The 25339-nt window shown below is 40.5% G+C and overlaps 2 protein-coding genes across 2 annotated transcripts; both read right to left on the bottom strand.

The window, feature by feature from the left end:
* Positions 1-261: 261 nt before the first annotated feature.
* Positions 262-13289, bottom strand: LOC138881221 (uncharacterized). Its single transcript, XM_070161430.1, has 2 exons — positions 12990-13289; positions 262-372 (listed from the first exon to the last, which is right to left on the bottom strand). Exons 1-2 carry the CDS (start codon positions 13287-13289, stop codon positions 262-264), a joined length of 411 nt encoding a protein of 136 aa, XP_070017531.1.
* A 392-nt stretch (positions 13290-13681) lies between these two features.
* LOC138881220 (uncharacterized) lies at positions 13682-14548 on the bottom strand. The gene is made up of 2 exons (XM_070161429.1): positions 14279-14548; positions 13682-13999 (listed from the first exon to the last, which is right to left on the bottom strand). Exons 1-2 carry the CDS (start codon positions 14546-14548, stop codon positions 13682-13684), a joined length of 588 nt encoding a protein of 195 aa, XP_070017530.1.
* Positions 14549-25339: the final 10791 nt, after the last annotated feature.

Genomic DNA, 25339 nt, shown 5'->3' with positions numbered 1-25339 from the left:
ACTCAGGGAGTGCAATCGGTGCTCAACCGAGTGAACCTGACCGAGCAATCCTATTAAATTTCCTTCTCTCCAAACTCATCTATGAATAAATAGGAGACTCCATAAATCGAACACTAAAAATATTTTATTAACAACTCCCATTTTATTTCCATTAGCAGTTTCATTAATAATTTCAAAAATATTACATGTTTATAGATATGATAAAAAACATGTTTACCAAATATCAACATTTCTAGTTCAATTCCAACATCAAATACCGATCTAACATAATTCCTCTATTCGTTCACACATTCCAAGCGTCCAATTTGTTTTACTAACTCTTAGTTTTTCAGAAATTTCGACAGAGTTTCTCTTGTAATTGGGCCTATCCACCTGTCAGGGAATCACCAAAACCATCATAACAACACATCCACAACTCGACAAAGAATTACAATGTATATTAACAACACTAATCTCAACATTATGGCATTAGATTAACAGAAGTGGTACCTTCACTTGAACTATACATCTTTTAAGTCATAACATATAGAAAGCACCTTTCGGACCACAACCATTTGGCTATACAAACAAGTTAGAATATTTTCTTTCCTTAACACTTTCGGCCATTGAGGTGGACTCCTCGACTCACATACTTCTCCATGCCACATTAACAGAGGCAATCTCAACTCCCAGACTAATCTAACTAGGATGGCAATAAGATACCCCTCATATGCCAATTATCGACTAACTGGGCTTCACTAGCTTTCACCGGAATGATATACAAATGTTTTCCAACTACCTTTTTATACATAGACTAAAACTTTCTTCAACTCTAAATCTCTATGCCGAACACCCAAACTAAACCTTTGCCAACCTCCAAAAATTACTCTAAAATGTGCTAGCATGAATATGACCATAAATATTTCTTACCCAATATATTCGATCATGGGATGATGCTTCCTCTTCGACATGTTTGAAACTTTAACCCCCATAGATCTACTATAAATAAGAATAACGAGGTTCGAGATCAGGCTGAAATTGTTCAAGAATCCATCAATGTGCCGAGCAGAGTATTTCAAGAGATTTTATCCTAAGAGACATGAAGGTTACCACCAATAGCGCTAACATGGTTAATCATTGTGATGACATCATTGATTCAACAAATAAGGCATAAAGTTGCCTAGTAGGCCTTGATAATGTAGGGACCATGTACATGATCATAAGATGTAAAAGAAATAAGTCGTTTTAGACATGTGAAATATATGAGGCACGATTTGGAGGATAAAGACATTAGCATCAGTTATTCTTGGATGACTATGAGTCATAAAAGGATAGTAAAAATTGTTTCATTCCCTATGTGTATTGTTCAGCAATAGTAAGTCTCAAAGAGAAATAGTCGAGTACGTGACACTAGTAGCCCACTTGAGTGTAGGGAAAAATTCAGTTTTACTTGAAATGAGAATATTATGGCACCTTGAAAGTGGTATGGGTTTCAAAATACATGAAGATGCGTTTCGCTCTTAATATTATTGCTACAAGGAAACTACGTCCCAAGCCTACCAGGCTGAAAGAAGTTGAGCACTTATGAGACTATTATTATTTAAAGAGCTTAACTCTTCCCGGTAGTTGATCCTATATGAGAGGACTAAAAATACAACAAACTTGTCTTTCAAATCAATATGCTCGTGACAAGTGCAAAAACCTAAGACATCTAATTTGAACCTTTCACAAGTGAAACCATATAACTAGAACATCTTAAAATTGGGATGATATCAGCTGCTGGTTACAGAGAATGAACACTTTGCTGTGAGCTAGACATGTTTATGCCATAATAGTTCTTAAGCTGCAATACTAGGCACAAAGTGATCTACTTATTGCGGAATGATCTAAGTGGACATGAAAGTCATATTGAGATGGGCTAACAAAAGATCTTCCTATGACGAATTTTGAAAAATCTCAAATTTCTCAAATTGTTACACCCCACGTTTTCGTACGTAAGAGTACGTCATAAGTCAATTAATGTAAGCTCAAAAATGGAATCATCTTTGAAAACTTTACAAAGTTAGTTCATCATGTTAACGCGGAGGTTACAAATATTTAGGATCATTGATACCAAGTAGAAAGAGGGTTTGAAGGCTTAGAAGCTAAACAAATTAAAGAAAATAAGTTTCATCGAAAGTCGACAAGTTGGAATGTTTTGCCATGTACATTTGGGGTGAAACTAGGGTTATTAACATTATAAAGAGATTATAATATGAGTTATTTTAGTCATATGATAGTTGGTGTTATGTTTTAAAGTCAAGCGAGTTATGGAACAAAAGTTGAAAAAGGTCATCACAAGTTCCATTCATAAATGTACTGAAAATTAGGTAAAATGTAACCGAGCTTTTCTCCCAATATACTTGGAATTAGGGGATGATCTACCTACCAAATTAAAGATCTATGAGTCTAGTTTCTAAATCATTAAACCGTTTGTCGATCAAAGTCGTAGTAGATAGATACTTGTATTTTTGCGAGACTGCACAGACTGGTAGGTGACAAGTAGGTGCATCACCTACTTACCAAAGTGAGGGAACTCAATTAAAAGCCCCAAAGTCGGCCAAGAGGGGTATTTTAAGGGATTATCAACTCATTTATTTCAGCCATCTTCCAGACCTTGAAACCTAATTGAACCCCTGCAACTCCTCCCCCAAAATCCTACACAAACCCTAGGGTATTCCGGGTGTTACGATGCGATTGTAGTGCTGAAAAGTCCGGACAAATTTCTAGTTTCTCTTTCTCCTTCTTTTAGACGTGTTGAGGAACTTATTTTTGATGAAAACGGACTAGGTTTCATGGGTTATACTCAGTTCAAGGTAAGTTTATGCTTCTACTTCCATTATCTATGCGTTTGTGAGTTGTAACTCGATCGTAAAGAATAGACCTAGCTAGTTTCGAAAGAATGGTATGTTGTTTGTTCTTGTGTAATGGTTGGCTGGTTGTGAACTTATTTTTAAGTTGAATTCATGGCTGGTTTATTGGATAATAGGTATAATGATGTACTTTTGGTTGTATTTCTCAATTTGAAAGAAAAGACAAGTCAAAACGTGTTTAAGTAAACTGAAAAATTATTTTTGAGTTGATGAATTTGTGGAACTGTTTTTGGGCTGTTTCGTGTTGGTATTGGGTTGCCTCTTTTACTACTATTTTATGGAGTTGAGAGGAGGAAGGGTGAGGAGAAACACCACATAATGGCAATGTTGTTTGTTGGTCGTTCGTCGTAACATTTTCGGATTGTTTGACACTATTATGGTTGTCATGTTATGCATGAAGTGATAGGGGTATGTTGGGCTGTTTGTTATTGTTTTGACTAGTGTGAAGTCATATATATAGGGGAGGCGATGTCCATTTCATTGTAAAATAGGTTATGGTGGATACATTATAGTTACGACGCTTAAACGATAACGAGAGTGTCATTTCTCTTATTGTAGACTAAGGAGCCGTGAAATTGCATAGCTTGAGGTTGGGAAGAATATACAAGGTATGTTAAGGCACTTACTTCTTTCTTTTGGCATGATCTAAAGTGACATGAACATAAATGGTACGCTAATTCATAACGGATCTACTCCTAGAAACTAAGGTTGTCCATGTTGTTCTTTCCTCATAAAGTTATTCTAAATAAGTTTGTATGATCTTTAACTCCTACTAAGGTTCATATTGATGGTATGGATGTCCATAATGTTAATCGAAGGTGCAATGACCTTACATCACTTCGAATGGGTTAGAACGTGATTCCATGAGTCGAGCATGCATTATATATATGTATCTATTTTACTCTACCAAGCCGTGCTGTAGTCGACCGGGTACGGTACCTATTGTGCAACCACTAATCAGTTGGGGTTACCGAGCTCCACGTGGCCAGGTATGATTCTACCGAGCCTTATGTTGGTCGAGTACGTTTTTTACCGAGTCCTCTTTGAGGACGGGTACAATATGATGATGATGATGCCCATAGAGGCGTATGCTTTTTAAAAGTTTATGTATATATATTTATTATGAATTTCATGAAAGTAGCTCCCAAAGGCACTCAGATGTTACATGTTGTATCTCCTCTATCTCTCTTTACATTACTGTTCTTATTTATGTTTTCCTGCCTTACATACTCGGTACTTTATTCGTACTGACGTCCCTTTTGACTGGGGACGCTGCGTTTCATGCCCGCAAGTCCCGATAGGCAGGTCGACATTTCTCCAAGTAGGCTATCAGCTCAGCGAAAGGTGTTGGTGCACTCCACTTGCTCCGGAGTTTCCTATTTGGTCAGTATGCTTTGGATATGTATTGATTGGTATGGGGGGGGCCGCCGTGTCCTGACCTTTAAAATATTAGGTACTCTTAGAGGTTTATAGACAATTGTCAAGTGTATGGATAATTGTATGGCCTTTTCGGCTTATGTTTTGAGTTTACAAATGGTCATGTCGGCCTTATAGGCCCGTATGTCACATGTATAAGTTTGTATATCATGTTGGGTCGTCATATGTTGTGTATTCCCTTATGTTTCATTCTTGTTATCTCATGACGAGTTTTCTAGCTCATTTACCCATGATAGTATGATAAGAAAGATATGTTACGGGTTGGGTAAGGCACCGGGTGCTCGTCGTAGCCCATTTTGTTTGGGTCGTGACACAGATACTTTATGCGTACAAGTGATGGCTTCCATTGACATGTACACATATGATGGGAGCTGAGATATTCCTCAGGTTACTAGATAGTGAAAAGGTTTTAAGATAATGCTCAAAAAGGAGTAGATTGACTGTTTAAACTATAGGAGCCACGTACACATGAGAGAAAAATAATGGCTCATGAAGGATCTCAGCATTAGGCTATTTTACGTTGGATATGACACCACGTAGATAAACATTACAGCGGTGCATGGATAAGCACCTTTGAGCAGATGTTATCCATTGAATCAAAAGGTTCTGTAAGAAATTCATCAGGTATAGTCCCTTGTTGAGAATTTAGGGAAGCAAGTGGGAAATATTAACCTAGAGTTGTGACTCAATTCGAAGAAATTATTATAAAACTCAATTCCCTAAGAGGTTGTAAGTAAGATAATCATGATAGAGAGGCTTAGCGAATGATACATATCATTCAGAGAGTAGATACAGAGAATGGATCATAAAGCTGTTCCGGTTCTGTCCCAAATTCTATAGCAACATAAGGAGTGAGATATGACAAAGTGGAACCAGATCAATAAGCGTATACACATCATGCGATTGGATAGTCAATATACATGTAACCACATTTGGATAAGCCACCGAATTTGGACACCTTCTCATAGCTTAAAGCATGTTGTGCCATCCCGGGCTCTAGACACCACCCCAAACTGCTGCACGCCCTGCATGCGCTATAGTGCCTCGGGCTGGGGGAGGCGTTGTGGATGTAGTAGCTGCAAAACTGGCTTGCTGCGTCGCACCCCTTCCCATGATCTGGCGAGACAAATGAAAATGTCTTTGAATGTGACCCCTCATACCACACTTGCAACATACATATGTGTCATACCTCCCTTTTCACTACACCCCATAAAGGGTATAAATATAAGGGAGTTTTTCCAACTAAAGGGCAATCGAAACGGGATTGTTTATTTATTTAAAAATCAGAATTGCCACTTGAGAGATTTATGGTGTCCCAAGTCACCGGTTCAAATCCCGAGTCGAGGAAAAGATTAACTCTGTATTACAATCTGCGAACCAGAACTCCGAGTAAGGAATTCTCTTAACCTGGGAGAAGGTGTTAGGCATTCCCGAGTTTCGTGGTTCTAGGATGGTCGCTTTGATCATACTTGGCTTATTAAAATTGTTTAATTACTGTCTTTACATCCTATGTGCATTTATCCTTTACCGCTTTTTAATTAAGAAAATTATCTTGAAACGGGTCACGCGTACGTGTACCCATTTATTTGGCGTGTCAAAAAATCACGTCACGCGAACGTGTCCACAATTAATAACGCTTTATTATTATAAAAAAAGAAAAGTTTGGCCAAAGTTGCGCGTGCCTAAAGAAACCTACGAACATTTGTCATTTTGTATGATTAAATGGTAGACGACACACCTCGGACTATATGAGCTAATTTAATTAATAACCTACGAAAACCCATTTTATTATTAAGAAGGTTTGTTCGAAGTTGCGCGAACGCATACTCCGAATTAGTTTTTAGAACTGTAATCATATCATGCGAACGTGTACACAATCACAATTGTATTTAAAACGGCCCTAAAGGCTTTCTACGAATATTCAAGAAGTATTTAGTATCTTGTAAATCCGATTTATAAAATATCAAACCCATTATTAAGAGGCCCAATTACTGAAACGGACGTTTGAACAAATTCCTATCAATACTTCAGTAATTAAAACCAAAATTACTGTGCCAATGTAAGAACCCATATTCAATTTTTTAGGGCTCATTATTGTTCAATGGCACAAATCTAACAATCCAATACCCGTCTAAAATGATCGAATAACCAAGAGGAGGAACTGCCACTATGAATCTAATTTTCAAGAGAAAATCTTTGGTACTATTCTTAAGTCACAATAACTGTTAATCATAAAACTATCTTACACATGAATAACCGGATGAATAGTAGGCAAGCATGGAGACCAAATGTTATCATGAGCCAAGAACATTGTTTCATTCAAGCACCAAATACATATCAACTAAACACTAAATACATAATCACACTTATTACCAGAACAAACTGCATATTAACTCCCCCTTAAATGCTAACATTCAGATATAATGGCAGATCTAAATCACTTAAAGCCATACAAGTCGAGGGTTCATTTAATACGACTGAATCTTCTCATACAAAAGTTCCATAGTCCTAATATAATTACAACTATATGAATCAATCTCATCGAATAACAGTGTCAGAATTCGTGACACTTCAAATGACCAAAGTACAACAATAACATGAAAAAGAATGCAAATGCAGTAATGCCAGGTTGATTGCCATGCTTTTAGCTTTTATTTCCATCTTCATTATAGTACTTACATCAAGTAAAGCTTAAGAAAATGTACCTGAGAGCACAAATAAGAGAAGGGTAAGAAGATCAGCAAAGAGCAGTAACAAGAGCAAGGGTTAGCAACAGAAACCAATCAACAGAACTAACCAGCAGCTCCAAAATCAAATTTCAAACCCAGAAATTGAAGTAAACGACCAGAAACTAGTTCAATCCAAACAATGGACCAATAAAACTTCAACCAAGCTGATTTTAATTCATTTCTAAGGTCAGCTAGTGGGGACTTGTTGCATCACTAGGAAAATTGCAGAAATTAGCAGAAGAACTTAATGAAACAGTATTTTCTGAAGTTTTTAGTCATCTGGAATTTTTAGGGATTTTTAGCTCTTCAAATCTTGCCTTGAAAGGCAAGAATGATACCTCTTATAGGCCCAGCCAATAGGGCAGTCCCCAGAACTACTTATTTACCTTTTACCCTCCTTTTAGTTCTTGTTTTAGCTTAAGGGTCCTTAATGTACAATCTAGAAATTCATAACAGCCCCAACCCCAGCTTCCTAGTTAGTTAGAACAAGATTCCTTACCCCAATTCCGTAAATTACCCTTCAAGTTCCTTGTTTTTACTTTGAGAACCAAATGGGTCATATTGAACAAATAGCTCAACAGACATGGGCTCAGATTCAAACCAAATAGAATTCCTTTAACATGAGGTCTTAGACTGACCTCAGAGCCCAAAGATGAAACCCAAAAAAATTTAGAAAACTTAAAAACCAAACAAATCAACTAATTAACAAGCACAAACAGGCGGGGAACTAATTAAGCTAACTAATTAAGCTCAGTGACCAAACCAAAAATCTAGCAGGATAGTTAATAAATCAGAAAACAAATTAAAAAAGAGGAAAGACGAACGGGACTTACCAGCTAGACTTGAAATCAAAACTGAGGCACTGATTCGACCCAACACAGTGGCAAACATTTGTTCTTGGTGAGGAACAAACGAGTGTCACTATTTTGTGTCAAAACCGACTTGAAACAACCGGAAAATTCATGAAAATGCTTGCTTGCATGCATGATTTCGACCTTAGACTCTCATGGCTCGACTCTTCGATTTGATATTCGAGGAGTTCCAGAGATGTTGGAAGAAATATGAGTGAGGATTTGGGATGAGGGAGAGAGGACGGTCCTAGGGTGTTAATTTGGGGTTAAACAGAGGTGGAACCACCACCGTAGAGAATAAGGGCGGCGGCTAGGGTTTCAGAGTTTTGAGGGATTTCGGTGGGATTTGAAAGGGGTTGATGGTGGATTCATGATGAGGAAGGGGAAGGGGAGCTCTGGTGTGAGTTTGGACCCGATTGGATGAATTAGGATCTTGGTCATCCTCTTTTATCCAACATTCGAAGAGTTTTGGTGGGATTTGAGGGGAAAGGAGTGTGGGTTCGAAATAAGGAGAAGAAGAGGGATCTAGCGTGTAAATCCGGTGGCCATCAGAGACCTACCGCCGCCGTGGGGCGATTTCCGGCGGCGGTGCACGGTGGGGTGGAGTTGGGGTCTTTGGTAGTGTTGGAGACGACGAGGGGGGGGGTCTGAGTGGTTCGTACATTTAAATATCAGACGATCCCATCTTTAGGACCGTCCGATCAAGAAACCTCGATGGTCCTGATCTGTTGCCCATGAAACGGTGTCGTTTTCATTTGAGTGGGGCAGACTAGGTATTGGAGGCGGATCTGGGCTTGGTTAGATGGGCATGAAGGGAATTTTCGTTTGTACTGGGGGAAATTGAATTGGTTTTAGCCCAAAATATGATCCTCTCTAATCCCTTTTCCCTCTTTTCTTTTATTATTCCAAAATTCTTTTCCTTTTCCACAAATTAAAAATAACAACTACATTAATCAAATTATCTTACCAACTTCAGATAATTAACTCTAAATAATAACAACCACAATTAATTAAAACCAAATTTAAAGGAAAACTGCCAAAATTCAAAATTAAAATTTAAAAGTGTAAAAATAAGTTATTTTTTGTGATTTTCCATTTCTTAAAATAACTAATTTGCTAATAAATCTAAAAATATAGAATTAAATCTTGAATGCAAATGCAACATATTTTTTGTATTTTTCATGAATTTAAAGAAAATTAACATGCGCAGACAAATGCAAAAAATTAACGAAAAATGCTACAAAAATCTACGAAATTGCAAATAATGGGAATTTGTTTTTTGAATTTGTGGGAGTAATTCATATAGGGCAAAAATCACGTGCTCACAGCTGCCCCTCTTTGCCCGGAAACACGAAGAGTTTTCGTGCAAAGATAAGTGAGTGGATACGAGCGATTTTTGCCCGTTTGAATCCTCCGTGGGAAGCATTATTGAAAGATTTGACCGCAACCTGCTTCCGGGGTTACGTACATATCCTTGGCTAAAGAGGAATCAGGTCAGTGTAGTTCGGAAAGTTTTGGTAGCTGGGACTACCGTGAAGCTGGGCTTTCACTGTTGCTGCTATTGCCATTACTGCTTACTGAACCCCTTACTACACTATGTCTAAAATAAAAGAAGCTAGACTAGACTATGATCTATGTTTTACAAAATCCTATCTAGATCTTCAAACTTGCTCTTGTGTTTCTTGTTGCCTTGTTGTCTTGTATTCACTTGGTAAAATTCCTTTGTTGCTGCCTTGAATTGTAAACTGAGATGCTTCCCATTCTCCAGGCGGGCTCCTGACTACTGCATTTGAAAGTATTCCCTGCTCTCCAGGCGGGCTCCTGACTGCAACATTTGAAAGTATTCCCTGCTCTCTAGGCGGTCTCCTGACTGTTGCATTTGAAAGTATTCCCTCCTCTGCAGGCGGGCTCCTGACTGCTACATTTGAAAGTATTCCTTGCTCTCCAGGCGGGCTCCTGACTGCTACATTTGAAAGTATTCCCTGCTCTCCATGCGGGCTCCTGACTGCTGCATTTAAAAGTATTCCCTACTCTCCAAGCGGGCTCCTGACTTTTAACTTGAAATGTATTCCCTTCTCTCCAGGCGGACTCCTGACTGTTACGCTTGAATGTATTCCCTGCTCTCCAGGCGGGCTCCTGCTTCAACTTTAAATATGTTCCCTGCTCTCCAGGCGGGCTCCTGACTTCAACTTGAAATGTATTCCTTGCTCTCCAGACGGGTTCCTGACTTCAACTTGAAATGTATCCCCTGCTCTCCAGGCGGGCTCCTGACTTCACAATAGATAAAACAAAGAATTTAAATGCTACAACATAAATTGTACTCCCTTGTTCTCCAGGCGGGCTCCTGACTGATGCGCTTGAAACGTATTCCCTGCTCTCCAGGCGGGCTACTGACTTCAAAATAAACAAAGCAAAGAATTTGAAAGCTAAAACTTGAATTGTACTCCCTTGTTCTCCAGGCAGGCTCCTGATTGCTGACTTGAAATGTATTCCCTGCTCTCCTGGCGGGCTCCTGACTTCAACTTGAAAGTGCTCCCTGCTCTCCATGCGGGCTCCTGACTTTAAGATAGACAAAACATAGAATTTGAAAGCTAAAATTTAAATTGTACTCCCTTGTTATCCAGGCAGGCTCCTGATTTCATCTTGAAATGTATTCCCTGCTCTCCAGGCGGGCTCCTGACTTCAACAAAATAGACAAAAACAAAGAAATTTTTTTGCCCTAGTTTGGTAACTAGGCATATATGTGAGTGTTAAACTGAATCATATTACCAAATATTACTAAGAATTTGAAAGCTAGGTCCCATTATGTAGGGGGGTCCTGACAACTCTTAACTAAACGACAATTTTAAATCTAAGTTATATCTTCTACAGGTGTGACTTCTTCTAAATCTTGCTATCTAAGAGAATCTTTAAACTATTCCCCATTATCTAGGAGGGTCCTGAAAATCAAATGTCAAATTTTATCTTAAGGGTGACAACTTTCATGTCTGAATTATACTACCCTACAACAGAGCTTATGCTAAATGTTATTATCTAATCGAAATTTTAAAGCTAAGTCCCATTATTCAGGAGGGTCCTGGAAACTCCTAATTGAATCCTATATCGAACATGCAAACTTCTAAGCTAACTTATATTCTTTTGGGATACATTTATGCTAGATTATGCTATTTCTGAACTTTAAACTAGGTCTCATTTTCCAGGAGGGTCTTGAAAGTTTACGGTCAAACCTATTTTGATGCTTTCTCTTTCCCCTACGGAGAGTTTCTCCGAAACAAACAAGTTTTCTGCCCCTGTTTCAATCAAAGAAAATTTGTCAGTTTATGGTGGTGGTTAGCTGATGGCATTCTTGCTGAAAATCTTTCCACTGCATTGTTTTGTTCTGAATGGCTTTCCCGACCTGGCCCTGAACCGCTTTAACTTTCTGACTAACTTTCAACTCCCACGACCTTTGACAAACCGAGTGTTCTATACCCATGTTGTTGTTTCACACCTCTAACCCCTTTATCTGAAACTTTTGCATCTCCCATGATATTACCAAATCATTCCACCTTACATCATGCTGTCTTTAGTATGCTCTGACCACATTGTGATTTGCAATTTTTGGAAGTTGGTAGTGAGCTTTGAAATTCTTTTCCCCTTACTTGGGACAAGACTGAAATTAAAACATCTTAGACAAATAAACCCAAAAGAAAATAAAATGCAATGACTTTGCGAGATAAGGATAAGAAGAATCCAAAACCAGATGACTGCTACAAAGGGAAAAAGAAAAAGAAACTTATCTGAGTGGAACAGCTGGTACCAATGATCATGACATGCATTTCGGATTAATCGGCCCAATCTGTCCAACCAATCAACTTTCAGTTGTCGTACTTTGTCGCCTCAGAATTTCCATGACCTGATTACTTTACCCAAACCTTGACCTTGTTCATCCTGCGGTGCCTTGAAATAGTTTTCCACCAACAGACCTTTCTTACTTGTTGACTTTCCACCTCACTTTCGCCTCAAGGTGCCCGTGAGGGTTTTCAACAATAAGACTCTCTCATTTTAATTTCTCTCAGCTCCCATTGCCTTACGGTGCCTGTGGAGGTTTTCACCAATAAGACTCTCTCATTTTATTTCTCTCAACTCCCGTCGCCTTACGGTGCCTGTGAAGGTTTTCACCAATAAGACTCTCTCATTTTATTTCTCTCCTGCTTGAACCAGAGTGTTGCCCCTGACATAAATTACCTTTACCTGCTCGACTTGGCATTTCTCAAAGACTGATCAGAAGGTCTTTCTTTGGACCGTAATGTGGGATTTTGGACAGGGTTAGAAAGAAAGGGCATGCAGGGCTCAAAACAATTCAAATGGTTTAAAATTACAACTTTCGGAATCAGATTTCTCACAACAACCACGATGTCTACCCCAGTTTCTTGTTTGGGGGCTTTTGGATGTTTATTTTGATGATATCGAACCGCGAGACTGCCTACGTATCCTTAAAAGGAATAAAGTCGAACGTAGTTCATGTCATAGAAATTACTATGTTGTTGTGATTTTTTCATTTCTCTTTCTTTTTCTCTCTCTTTTACTTTCTCTTTTTCTTTTTATTGTTTTTCTTCTTCTTTTCTCTTTTCCTCTTTCTTTTTCCTTTTTTTTCATTCTTTTCTTTATCTTTCCTTTCTTTCTCTTTTTCTTTCTTCTTTTTCTTATCTTTCACGATTGTGTTTCTGATATTCACTACTGATTCCGAAAGAGGGGTAAGAAAGAAAATAAATAAGGCTCAAAAGGGATGACGAGGGATAAAGTGTTGAGATAGCAGAACAAAATGCCTTCATCATTTCAATCTTCAAGATATGCCAAATACAAACAAGTACAATCAAACAAAGAAATCATACATAGTATCTCTTGACTGCATCGGAATTGGTAATCATTTCTACACATTTCCCTTCTACATCTGTCAAATATAACGCGCCATTGGACAACACTCTAGTTACGACAAATGGCCCCTGCTAGTTTGGGGCGAACTTTCCTTTTGCTTCAGCCTGATGAGGCAAGATACGTCTCAACACTAACTGACTCACTTCGAACTTCCGTGTACGTACCTTCTTGTTATATGCTCTCGCCATTCTCTGTTGGTGCAGTTGGCCGTGACATACTGTTGCCAATCTCTTTTTATCAATCAGACTTAATTGCTCCAAGCGGGTTTTGACCCACTCGGCATCATCAATTTCCGCCTCAGCGACGATCCGAAGGGATGGGATTTCAATTTCTGCAGGTATTACTGCCTCCGTGCCATACACCAACAAATAAGGAGTGGCCCCTACTGAAGTACGGACAATAGCGCGATAGCCCAACAATGCAAACAGAAGATTTTCATGCCACTGCCTAGAACCTTCCACCATTTTTCGAAGTATCTTCTTTATATTCTTGTTGGCTGCCTCGACTGCTCCATTCACCTTGGGTCGATATGGGGAGGAATTGCGATGTATAATATTAAACTGCTGACATGTCTCCATCATCAGGTGACTGTTGAGATTAGCGCCATTGTCCGTGATGATTACCTTCGGAATCCCAAACCGACAGATGATATTTGAATAAATCTGTGTCCGTTTGATACTGCTGGCTCGATCGGCCCAATGACATCCATGCCCCAAGCAACAAAGGGCCATGGTGCCGACATTGTGTGCAATTCAGATGGTGGGGAATGAATCAAATCTCCGTGCATTTGGCACTGATGACACTTGTGCACAAAACTGATGCAATCTCGCTCCATGGTGAGCCAATAATAACCTGCTCAGAGAATCTTCTTTGCCAGAACGTACCCACTCATATGCGGTCCACAAACTCCAGAGTGTACCTCAGTTATGATAGTTGTGGCCTGTCTGGCATCTATGCATCTTAGCAATCCAAGATCTGAGGTTGTTTTGTATAACACCTCTCCACTAAAGAAAAATCCACTTGCCAATTGTCGAATTGTTCTTTTCTGATCACTTGTGGCCTGTACCGGATGTACCCCCATCTTGATGTATTCTTTGATATCATGGAACCATGGGTCCCCATTAAATTCTTCTTTCACCATATTACAGTAAACATGCTGATCACGGACCTGAATCTGCAAAGAGTCCACATAAGCCTTATCTGGATGATGTAACATTGACGCCAGAGTAGCCAAAGCATCGACAACTTCATTATGGATCCTTGGGATATGCCTGAATTCTATTGACTGAAACTGCTGGCAAAGATCATGCAAACATTGTCTGTATGGTATGAGTTTCAAATCCCGTGTTTCTCATTCTCCCTAAATTTGGTGCACCAGCAGGTCCGAGTTACCCAAAACCAAGACTTCCTGGACACCCATATCCATAGCCATCCTCAAACCTAGAATGCATACCTCGTATTCTGCCATATTGTTAGTATAGTAGAACCGAAGCTGAGCCGTAACAGGGTAATGATGCCATATTTCAGAGACAAGTATCGTTCCTACGCAAAAGCCTTTCATGTTAGCAGCCACATCAAAGAAAAGTTTCCATCCTGGCCTTTCAATATGTTCCAACTCATCAATGCGCGTTACCTCTTCATCAGGGAAGTAAGTCTTCAATGGTTCGTATTCTTCATCCATATGATTCTTAGCCAAGACGTCGGCCAATGCTTGTGCTTTCATCGTGGTCCGGGTCACATAGACAATGTCAAATTATGTGAGCAAGATCTGCCACTTTGTGAGCCTTCTTGTGGGCATAGGCTTCTGGAAGATATACTTCAATGGATCCAAGTGAGAGATGAGGTAAGTAGTATAAGAGGACAAATAATGTTTCAACTTCTGGGCTACCCAAGTTAAGGCGCAACACGTCCTCTCAAGCTAAGTGTACTTAACCTCGTAAGATGTGAACTTCTTGTTGAGATAATATATGGCATGCTCCTTCCTACTAGTGATGTCATATTGACCCAATACACAGTCGAATGAATTGTCCAAAACCGTCAAATATAGAATCAAAGGTCGCCCTAGTTCTGGCGGGACCAACACGGGTGGACTTGACAAGTACTCCTTTATCTTATCAAAGGCTTCCTATCATTCATCTGTCCACTTGACCGCAACATCTTTCTTTAATAGTTTAAAGATTGGCTCACAGGTTGTCGTGAGCTGAGTAATAAACCGGCTGATGTAATTTAATCTTCCCAACAGACTCATCACCTCGGTCTTATTCTTCGGAGGTGGCAATTCCTGGATGGCCTTGACTTTCGATGGATCCAGTTCAATGCCCCGATGGCTGACTACGAACCACAACAACTTTCCAGACGGCACCCCAAAAACACACTTTGCAGGATTGAGCTTGAGATTGTACATGTGAATCCTTTGGAAGAACTTCCTCAGATCCCTGACATGGTCAGACTACTTTCTACACTTCACGATCATATCATCCACATACACCTCGATATTCTGGTGTATCATATTATGGAATATTGTTGTCATTGCCCTTATGTAGGTTGCCCCAGCATTCTTCAAGCCAAATGGCATGACCCGATAGCAGTATGTTCCCTACAGCGTGATGAATGCCGTCTTTTCTACATCTTCCTCATCCATTAAGATCTGATGATACCCCGCGTCACAATCCACAAAAGAACCAATCTCATGTTTGGCGCAATTATCGATCAAGATATGGATGTTTGGCAATGGGAAATTGTCTTTTGGAGTCGCATTGTTGAGATCCCGATAGTCAACACACACCCTAGTCTTGCCATCCTTCTTCGGCAAAGGCACAACATTGGCTAACCAGGTGGGATACCGGGTGACTCGAATGACTTTGGCATCGAACTGCTTGGTGACCTCTTCTTTGATCTTTACACTCATATCCGTTTTGAACTTTCTGAGCTTCTGTTTGACAGGGGGGAATTCCGGGTCAGTGGGCAATTTGTGAACCACTAAATCAGTGCTTAGACCCGGCATGTCGTCATAGGACCATGCAAAAACATCTTTGTATTCGAACAATGCTTTAATTATCTCCTCCCTGAGTTGAGGTTTCAGATGTACACTTATTTTAGTTTCACGGACATTATCTTGGTCCCCTAGATTAACTGCTTCTGTATCGTTCAAATTAGGTTTGAGTTTTTCCTCAAAATGACGTAGTTCCTTACTAATTTCTACATAGGCCTCATCATCAAATTCCAACTCGTCATCACACTCAATTTCTTGTATTATTATTTCAGAGTTAGATTGGCTTTTAAAACCGGGCCTAAGATTCCTCTTGCATGTCGTGTCATTGATATTAGCATAAAAAGAACTATACAAAAGAAGAAAAATAAAATAAAATTAGAAGAAATGAAGGGAAAAGAACAATTGCATTTCATTGAATTTAAAGATAACAGGGTTTTAACACATCCAACTGGACGTAACATAATATCTGAATTACAGACCCTGTAATAATCCTGACAACTAAAAGAAAATCAAAATCCACTACCAAGACTCCCTCCGGGTAGGAAGAGGAGTAGCTTCCCAGTTGTTGACTTTTGCACATGGTCCCACGAATTGCACATCTGCCTTGCTGGACCCTTCCCCAGCCTCAACCATGTTAACCTCGGCGAATAACCTTTCGAACCCCTTCTCCAAGTCTCCATCGGCACCAATAAGTGATCCAGGAACCTTTGACAATAGTTCCTTTCTGATACCTGGCCTGAACGATCTGGACAGACGCGTGATTGGCTTTGGCAATGCCCATGCTTTCTGTTTCATTTTTCTATTTCTTCTCACGTCTGCGACTGTGGGCTTGAACCCCAGACCAAAAGTATCTAGATTCTTTGGAAAAGAAACTGGCTGCACAATACCTTGCAGAGATGCACCCAAACCCTTGCCCGGTACAAAACCATTTTTCAACATTTCAACGGCTACCATGACAGATGCAGTAGCTACCTTTGGAGTTGGAACGCACTTTCCTTCTGGAACTTTCTCTACCAATACTGTGTCGAAAACCCGATAAACCCATGGCCCCTTGTCGTCTTCAACCTCTATGAGCGGAACAATGGCATCATTGGGCACACACAAATTATCCTCATCGTGTACGACAATTTCCCATCGATCCCATTCAAACTTGACAATTTGATGCAGAGTAGGAGGGACCGCTTTGGCAGTATGAATCCAAGGTCATCCCAACAGCAGATTATAAGAAACAGCCACATCGAGTACCTGGAATTCCATAGTAAATTCAACTGGCCCTATTGTGAGCTCAAGCACTATGTCCCCGACTGAATCTTCCCCTCCACCGTTGAATCCCCGAACACAAATACTGTTCTTGTGAATTCTTTCATCCTCCACTTTCAGCTTGTTCAATGTGGAGAGAGGACAAATGTTCGTTCTATACCCATTGTCAACCAGTACCCGAGTAACCACGGAATCTTCACATTTCACTGTTGGATAGAGGGCTTTATTGTGCTCGGTACCCTTCATGGGCAACTCATCATCAGAAAAAGTGACTCTGTTTACCTCAAATATCTTGTTAGCTATCTTTTACAAGTGGTTTACTGAGATTTTGTCAGGAACGTGGGCTTCGTTTAAGATTTTCATCATAGCCTGACGGTGTTTGTCTGAATGGATCAATAATGACTAGAGCGAGATCTGAGCTGGTATCTTCCTTAACTGCTCCACAATGGAATAGTCTTGCACTTTCATCTTTCTCAGAAATTCTTCTTCTTCTTCCTCAGTCACCGCTTTCTTCACCAACACTGGATTATCTTTTGATGTCTTAGCATTTCTCAACTCTTCGGGGGCAAAGCATCTCCCCGATCGAGTCAAACCATAAGTCTCACACACTTCTTCTTTAACCTCTTTCCCTTTGTAAGTCATGGTCACTCGTTCATAATTCCATGGGACTGCCTTGCTGTTGATTATCGGTAATTTAGTTACCAGTTTGATACTGACAGGATCTGTGGGGGCGCCCTTCACAATTACCACAGGCTTATTCGTCACTCCTGGCACAACCACTTTTTATTTTTCATGTTTTCCTGTAACGTCACTTGAGGACCCCTTCGTGACCTCCACATATGGTTCATTATTTGCCCTGTTCAACTTGATCACATACTTCTCACTTGCTGACTTTTCAAATGGCCTGACTTCACTAGCCCGAATCAACATGACAGTTTACGAAGGCCTCTTAGGCTCCCCTACCTTATGCAGTATCTCAATCATATTTGTTTCATGATGGGCTGGCAAGGGATCCTGATTGATATTGGGCGCCTCCGAAGCTTGGACCTCAATCCGATTGGTGTCAATGAGTTCTTGAATGGCTTTTTTCAATTTCCAACATTTCTCTGTGTCATGTCCCGGGGCCCCTAAACAATACTCACAACTCACCGAGCGGTCAAGATTTCTGGGAGGGGGATTCGGCAATTTAGCCTCGATCAGATTCAACATGCGCAACTGTTTTAGTCTATGGAATAAACTAGCATATGATTCTCCTAATGGAGTGAAAGTCTTTTGCTTCTGCAACCTCTCATTCTTAAAGGTTTGGTTGGGTCGAAATCCCGTTCTAGAAGGATTTCTGTAGGCTTTTGGGGGTGGATAGTTATTTTATGGATCTTGGTACAGATTTTGTGGTGAGTGAGCGGGAGGTTGGGTATAGGTTTTTGGTGGGTTATATGGAGTGTGGGGGTAATTTTGGGGATAGGTTCACGGCTGGTTGTAGGAACGGGGAAGGTTCCTGGATCCAACCCAAGCTCTTGACTCAATTGTCGCAACATCCTCCTTCTTCTTCTTCCCGAGCATACCCCCAATACTGTTTTGAATGGCCTGAGTGGTCGCTTTGATCACGGAATAACTCATGATCTTGTTGGACTTGAGTCCCTCTTCAACCATGCCTCCCATTTTTACGACTTCATTAAAGGACTTACCTACTGCTGACACCTAGTGACCAAAATAAGTGGGTTCCAAAGCCTGCAAGAAATAATCAACCATCTCGCTTTCTTTCATCGGAGGGTCAACCCTCGCTGCTTGCTCTCTCCAACGGAATCCATTTTCCTGAAGCTCTCACCGGGCTTCTTCTTGATCTTTGTCAATGACAGACGGTCTGGGATAATTTCGAGGTTGTATTGAAAATGACAGGCAAAGGCTTGGGCCAAATCGTCCCATGTGTACCACCTGTTGTGATCTTGTCTGGTATACCATTCTAAGGCTGATCCACTTAGACTTTGGCTGAAATATGCCATCAACAATTCATCTCTTCCACTTCCTCCTCTCATATGGCTACAGAATCCTCTTAAGTGTGCTACTAGGTCACCATTCCCATCGTATAGATCAAACTTGGGAATTTTGAACCCTGCTGGCAACTGAACATCTGGGAACAAACATAAATCCTTATATGCCACATTTACTTGACCTCCTAACCCCCTCAAATCTCGGAACGACTGTTCTAAGCTATTGACCTTTCTGATCATCTCTTCATGCTCATGATTTTTGGGTGGATTCTCGGTCTCTATCGGGAGATCAAGATGAGGGGTGTAAGGATATGGTTCTGGAACTTTGAAGGTGGGTTCAGGGGGATAGTACTGGTTGTCGTGAGTTTGGAACAGGGGTTCACTGGAAGATCGGTAGAATGTAGCAGGTGGAGGTGCCACAAAAATAGGTGTAATTGGTAGGGGAGGGTAGGGGACTTGTTTGGGTGGAGGAGCTTGTGATGTATGGGAGGTGGTGCCTTGGCATTGTTGGTAGAGGGGAAAGGCTGGAGATGAGTTCACAGTAGGAGGCTCCGAAGGTTGGGCTGATGGTGGGATATAAGCAGGGTTAGCAGGATAGACTGGCGGTGGATGCCCCTTTGCCCAGGCTTGGTACATTTCAGCCATCTGTTGCTTTAGCTTATACATTTCTTCCTTTATTGCATTAACATCCAATTCTTCCACTTTGTTCGATGGGTCGACAATACTGGTTTTCGGTTCCTGGTCGGCCATATTCAACCTGTCTTTCGATCGGGTGTTGTATGAGTGAGTTGCCAGAATGCCAATCAACTAACCACCTGCCTGGACTCAATGCATCAACAATAACTTTGTTAGCGATTGGGTTCTAACAGATTGGTAACCGCACATTGGCCATGAATGCACCTAAACAGTTAACCGTCTCTATTATGTATTTGATCGGTTGCATGCGTCATCTCAGCCTTTTAATTGCAAACTTCCCCTTTTCTTTCTTTTCTTTTCCCTCCTTTCATTCTCTCTTTGTTTTTATTCTCTCTTGATTTTTTATTTTCTCTCTTTTCTTTCTTGTTTTTCCGCTCTCTCTCTTTTCTCTTTTTTTTCTTTACTCTCTTGTTTTCCTCTTATTTTCTTTCTCTCGTTATCATTTTGTTACGGTCAAATCCTATGGAGATTGCCTACGTATCATGACCCCGCATTAATCAGACCAAGCGTAGTTCTTGGAGATAAGTGTGAAATAAAACATTTTGGAATTTTTAAATTTTCATAATAAGATTCGGAAATAAACTTAAACATAAACTAACAGACTCTGATGAAAGACGAAATACAGACTAAAGAAAAATAATCAACCCACATACTCTGTTAAATGAAATACAGACTCCAAAACAACTGGCAAACTTTAACGGAAAGAAAATACAGACTCAAGAAATCGCGAATATATCAGTGCCTCAATTCCCCCCGGGACTCGCGGGGCATCATTCGGCCTTGCCGCGGGCCGACTCGCTAAATTTCCTTGGAGGTGGTAGAGATTTTCCATTACCCGGCGAACGAAAATCATCACAGTAGCGAAGAACATAGATCTAGTCATATCCTCATAGCTACTGCACTTCATCGCGATGTAGTTAGCGACCCTTTTGACTCGCTCTCTTATGACGCCCTTCTCTCACAACAAACGCCCAATTTGTTCGGTTCTGGCTTCCAAAGTTCGTTCGGCTACCTGGTTCTGCTCTTGAAGTTGTTGCAAGTCTCTTTCTAACCGTGCCATTAAGGCGTAACAATGTTCTCTTTCAGCCTTAAAATCTTTGGCTTGTTTAGCCATTTCACACTCGAGGTTGCCAATTGCCTTTTCCCAACCTGTGACCCCTTTTTCATATCTTTCTTTCATCCGTTGAATTAAAGTTGCACGCCCTTCGGCGCTTTTAGCCAACCTCGACCGTGCTTTTGCTAGTTCAAACTCAGCTTTCTGCAGGTCATCTTCATAGTCACGTACCTTTTGTGTGAGGTTGTAAATAAGCCTTTCGTCTTTCCTGCTTCGGCCTGGATTCTTAGCTTCAAGTTTCAACTGTCGAACCTGAGCTCTGAGGGCTTCATTTTCTCGCACCAATCTTCTCCTTTCACATTCGGCCTCTTGTGCCTGCAAATCATTGTTGAAGGTGACATTTCTCAACTCTTCTCGTAGGCCATGGATGCTGGCCTTATATTCCTTTTCCTTCTCCCCCCAAGCTAACCTCTCCTGAATTTTATCATCAAAGGCTTGAACATGAGGCCTCTTGGCAGGCCTTTCGGGCTCTGGCTCGTCGTTTACATAGGACATTTTCTCAAACCAAGCAGCATAATTTGGATCTACTTCCCCCTTGGTGATGTCTAGTACATGGGTGCCATTTTTTAGATACCGACAACTATTCCAATCCTGCTGAACTATAGCCTCGGGCAATGCTGCTTATGTATGTAACTCTATGACCTGGGTGCTTAGATCTTCATCTTCAAGCATAATCTGATATCTTCCTAATTGCCTCAAGACCCTCTGCGGTGCATATGGATGGATACTCCTTACACCCATTAATATTAGGTAACCTTTGGTAGCAGTCATATAGATGGCTTCTGTCATCGGGAGCCCTCCTATAGTCCACTCGACCTGACCTGCGTTAAGAACTTTCAAGTGAGAGACCCATGCTTCAAAGCCTTCTGGTGCGTTATAATCTTTTATCCTCTCCTCGTAACTAGTGATAAAGTTATTCGGGCTCGAACCATAACTCATGAATCTGGGATGATGGCGAAGGTGCTCGATCAACCACATTTGCAGAAGGATGCTGCAACCTTCGAAAAATTGAGCCCCTGCTTTGCATAGAGTCATTGCTCGATAAATTTCCGCCAGCACCAACGGGGCTGTCACACCTCCTTTTTCACCTACGCCCGCGAGGGCGTAAAGGAATTTTTCCACTTAAAGAACAATCGGAACGGGATTTAATTATTAATTATTCAGAGTCGCCACTTGGGAGATTAATGGTGTCCGAAGTCACCGGTTGAATCCCGAACTGAGGAAAAATATGACTATGTATCACAGTCTGCGAACCAGAAATCCGGATAAGAAATTCTGTTAACTCGGGAGAAGATGTTAGGCATTCTCGGGTTCCGTGGTTCTAGCACGGTTTCATTACTGTTGTATTTGATTTTATCTTATTTAAATACATGCTAGCTTATGTGCTTTTTATTCGTAAACTACTTTTGTTATTATTTTAAAAGAATTGCAACGTCGCGAAAACGCGTTTCGAACCACGTCGCAATAAATGCACCCGTGGTTGTTAACACATTTTGACTTCGTTGAGATTTGGATTTGGGTCGCATCAATGCGCACCCGAGTTTAAGAAGATTATTTTATTTAAATTGTGCCTAAAGAATCTAACGCATATTTATTTTAAGGAAGGCCGTGAAATTCGCTGAACGGCCCGTCCCGAATTTCTAAATATTTTTTAGCTTTTATTGAGGGCCCCCAATTTTATATTTCGTTGGGCGAAGCTCGTTTCAACATTTTATTTAAAGGTCAATCCTAAAGTGACTATTATTTTCTATTTATTTGTCTCTAAAAATAAAAGAAAATCCTAAACAATTATTTCATTTGAAATGGCCAAACCTTATGAACTTATTTCATGACTGCTGGCCCAATGAACCAGGCTTGTGAAAAGCCCAATTCCCATTTCAGTTTCAGGCTCCAAACAGCCCAATTCGAACGGACTGAAACTGGACAGGAGGCGAGAGAAAGGTCGAGGGATCGATTCCCTGAGCCAGTCAACTCACGAACTGTTTCTCAAATCAAATGTCACGACCCAAACTGAAGGGCCATGACTAGCACCCGACCACACTTGCCGAGCACCAACGTACATTTCATCTAACCTTCATTATTATCTTTTAAGGCTGACTAGATCAATATAAATGGTAGACCTAGATCATGGACAACCAGCAATAAAATATGACGACATGAACATACATAGCAGGGGATGACCAGACAATCAAGAAACTACGTATAAGGTATGAGCTACCACGCTACTATGAAAGACTATACAACAAAAACTAGCCGACAAGGCATACCAAACTATACATGAGCCGACACCTGTCTATGAGCCTCTAAAAGAACATAAGTGTTGCAACATAGCCGGAACAGGGCCCCGACATACCCATAATGTCTATAACAAAAATTGCATACCAAGACCAAGGCAAGTCCGGAGAAGGGATCTCGCCAATCACCGCTGAACTGGACAGTCTACTGTGGTGGGGGAGCTGCACCTGCCTGTCTATCAGGACCTGCAGCACGACATGCAGCGTCCACAAATAAAAGGACGTCAGTACGAATAAAGTACTGAGTATGTAAGGCAAGGAACCATAAATACGATCAGTAATGTAAGCAAGGATAGAGAATATACAACCTGTAACATCTTAGTACCTCTGAGGGCTACTTACATGAAATGCATGATACATATGTATAAATACATAAACCTTTAAAGCATTCGCCTCTGTGGGCATCATCATCATCATATCGTACCCGGCCATAATAGGCTCGGTAGAATCGTACCCGGCCACGTGGAGCTCGGTAAAACCCAACTGATCAGTGGTTGCACAATAGGTGTCGTACCCGGCCAACTATAGCGTGGCTCGGTAGAGTAAAATAGATACATATATATAATGCATGCTCGACTCATGGAATCACATTCTAAACCTTTCGGAGTGACGTAAGGTCGGTATCCTCTGTACACGTTATTAGGACTAACTCTTCACTATGAACCTTATAAGAATCAGGAAGTACCAACAACATTGATAACATAAGACTAAGAGAAGCAACATTAACATCAATCGTTCCATAAGAGGGAAAACAATGTAAGTACTGCTAGCTTCTAAGAGTAGAGTATCTTGGAAGATCGTTCATTACATTATGTGCAATCGGAGTCGTGCAAAAGAAGGAAAGGGATAGCCTCACATACCTTGTATATACTGCCCCAATCTCAAGCTATGCAATTGTCAAAACTCCTTAGTCTACAATAAGATAAACGATACTATCGTTATCATTTAAGCGTCATAACTATTATGTATCGACCACAACCTATTTTACGATGAAACGGATAGCACCTCCCCTATATATATGACCTCACACCATTCAAAATAATCACCAAACAGCCCAAACAACATCAATAATAAACATATTGAGCCTCCCAAAATAGTCCACACACAGCCTAATCACTCCATACATACGACGACCACCGTAGTCGTATCAAACAACCTGGAAATATTACGAATAACTATCAGCCCATAACCCTACATATATATGGTGTTTCTCCACACCCTTCCTCCTCCAAAACTCCACAAGATAGTAGTAAAATACGCAGCCCAACAACAACGCAAAACAGTCCACAAAACAATAACATTACTTCCAAGCCTTTCGATATATATTTCACAAGTTCTAGCTTCAATGGCTTAGCTGCAACTTGGATAATCTTAAATACATATAGAGTAAGAGGTTCCTTACCTTTATACAGAAATAACAACTCCAATTTGACCTTAAATTTCCATGAAATATCCCTCCAATGCTGCCACAACAACAAAAAAACGAAACTAGCGATCAATTAGTGTTTTTCGGCACTAGAATCACTTTAGAAGGCTTGAAATCACCTAGGATTGATATTAAGAACATGAGGGAGTATTTACAGAACATAAACCCTTTAAAACAACCTCCCACATGAGCTGGAACGACACAAAAATGAGCAACAACAAGAAGAACAAGAGACTTACTAGCGCCACGGAATTCCCGACACTTGATTTGTGTTGTTTGCCCTTTTTTGGGTCTTGAATCTTGAGAGAACCTTGAGAGGATGTTCCTAGGGTTCTAAGGTCTGAAAATAGTGAAAAGAAATGACTTAAAACGGGTTGGAGTCATCCTATATAGGTCCAAATATCTTAAACCGACTTAGTGGGCCCCATAGAGAGGTGCTTGGCGCAGTCTCGCGAAAACGCGAATATCTCTCTACTCCGAGATCGTATCGATGAACGGTTTAATGCGTTGGAAACTAGACTCATAGATATTTAATTTGGTTGGTAGATCACCCCGTAATTCCTTGTAAATTATGAGAAAAGATTAGAAACATTTGACCTAATGTTTAAGTAAAATTATGAACCTAAGTTGCGACAACTTTTGTCGACTTTTGTTTCATAACTCGTTTGACTTCAAGACTTATGATACAGATATTATATGATTAAAATAACTTAATAAATGACCTCTTGGGTGTATTAAGCACCG

This window comes from Nicotiana sylvestris, chromosome 11 (genome assembly GCF_000393655.2).
Source record: "Nicotiana sylvestris chromosome 11, ASM39365v2, whole genome shotgun sequence".
Lineage (NCBI taxonomy): Eukaryota > Viridiplantae > Streptophyta > Magnoliopsida > Solanales > Solanaceae > Nicotiana > Nicotiana sylvestris.
The sequence above is the reverse complement of the archived record's forward strand: the minus strand, read 5'-3'. Positions and strand labels throughout refer to the sequence as shown.

Bases quoted from the DNA above. Each gene is read 5' to 3' on its own strand.
- LOC138881221 (XM_070161430.1), bottom strand. From the start codon at position 13,289: ATGGTGGAAGGTTCTAGGCAGTGGCATGAAAATCTTCTGTTTGCATTG. The intron at 373-12,989 runs GTACGTACACGG...ATTCCCTGACAG, and splicing joins CGAGAGCATATAACAAGAAG to GTGGATAGGCCCAATTACAA.
- LOC138881220 (XM_070161429.1), bottom strand. From the start codon at position 14,548: ATGAAAGCACAAGCATTGGCCGACGTCTTGGCTAAGAATCATATGGAT. The intron at 14,000-14,278 runs GTATGCATTCTA...GACTCTTTGCAG, and splicing joins ACAATATGGCAGAATACGAG to ATTCAGGTCCGTGATCAGCA.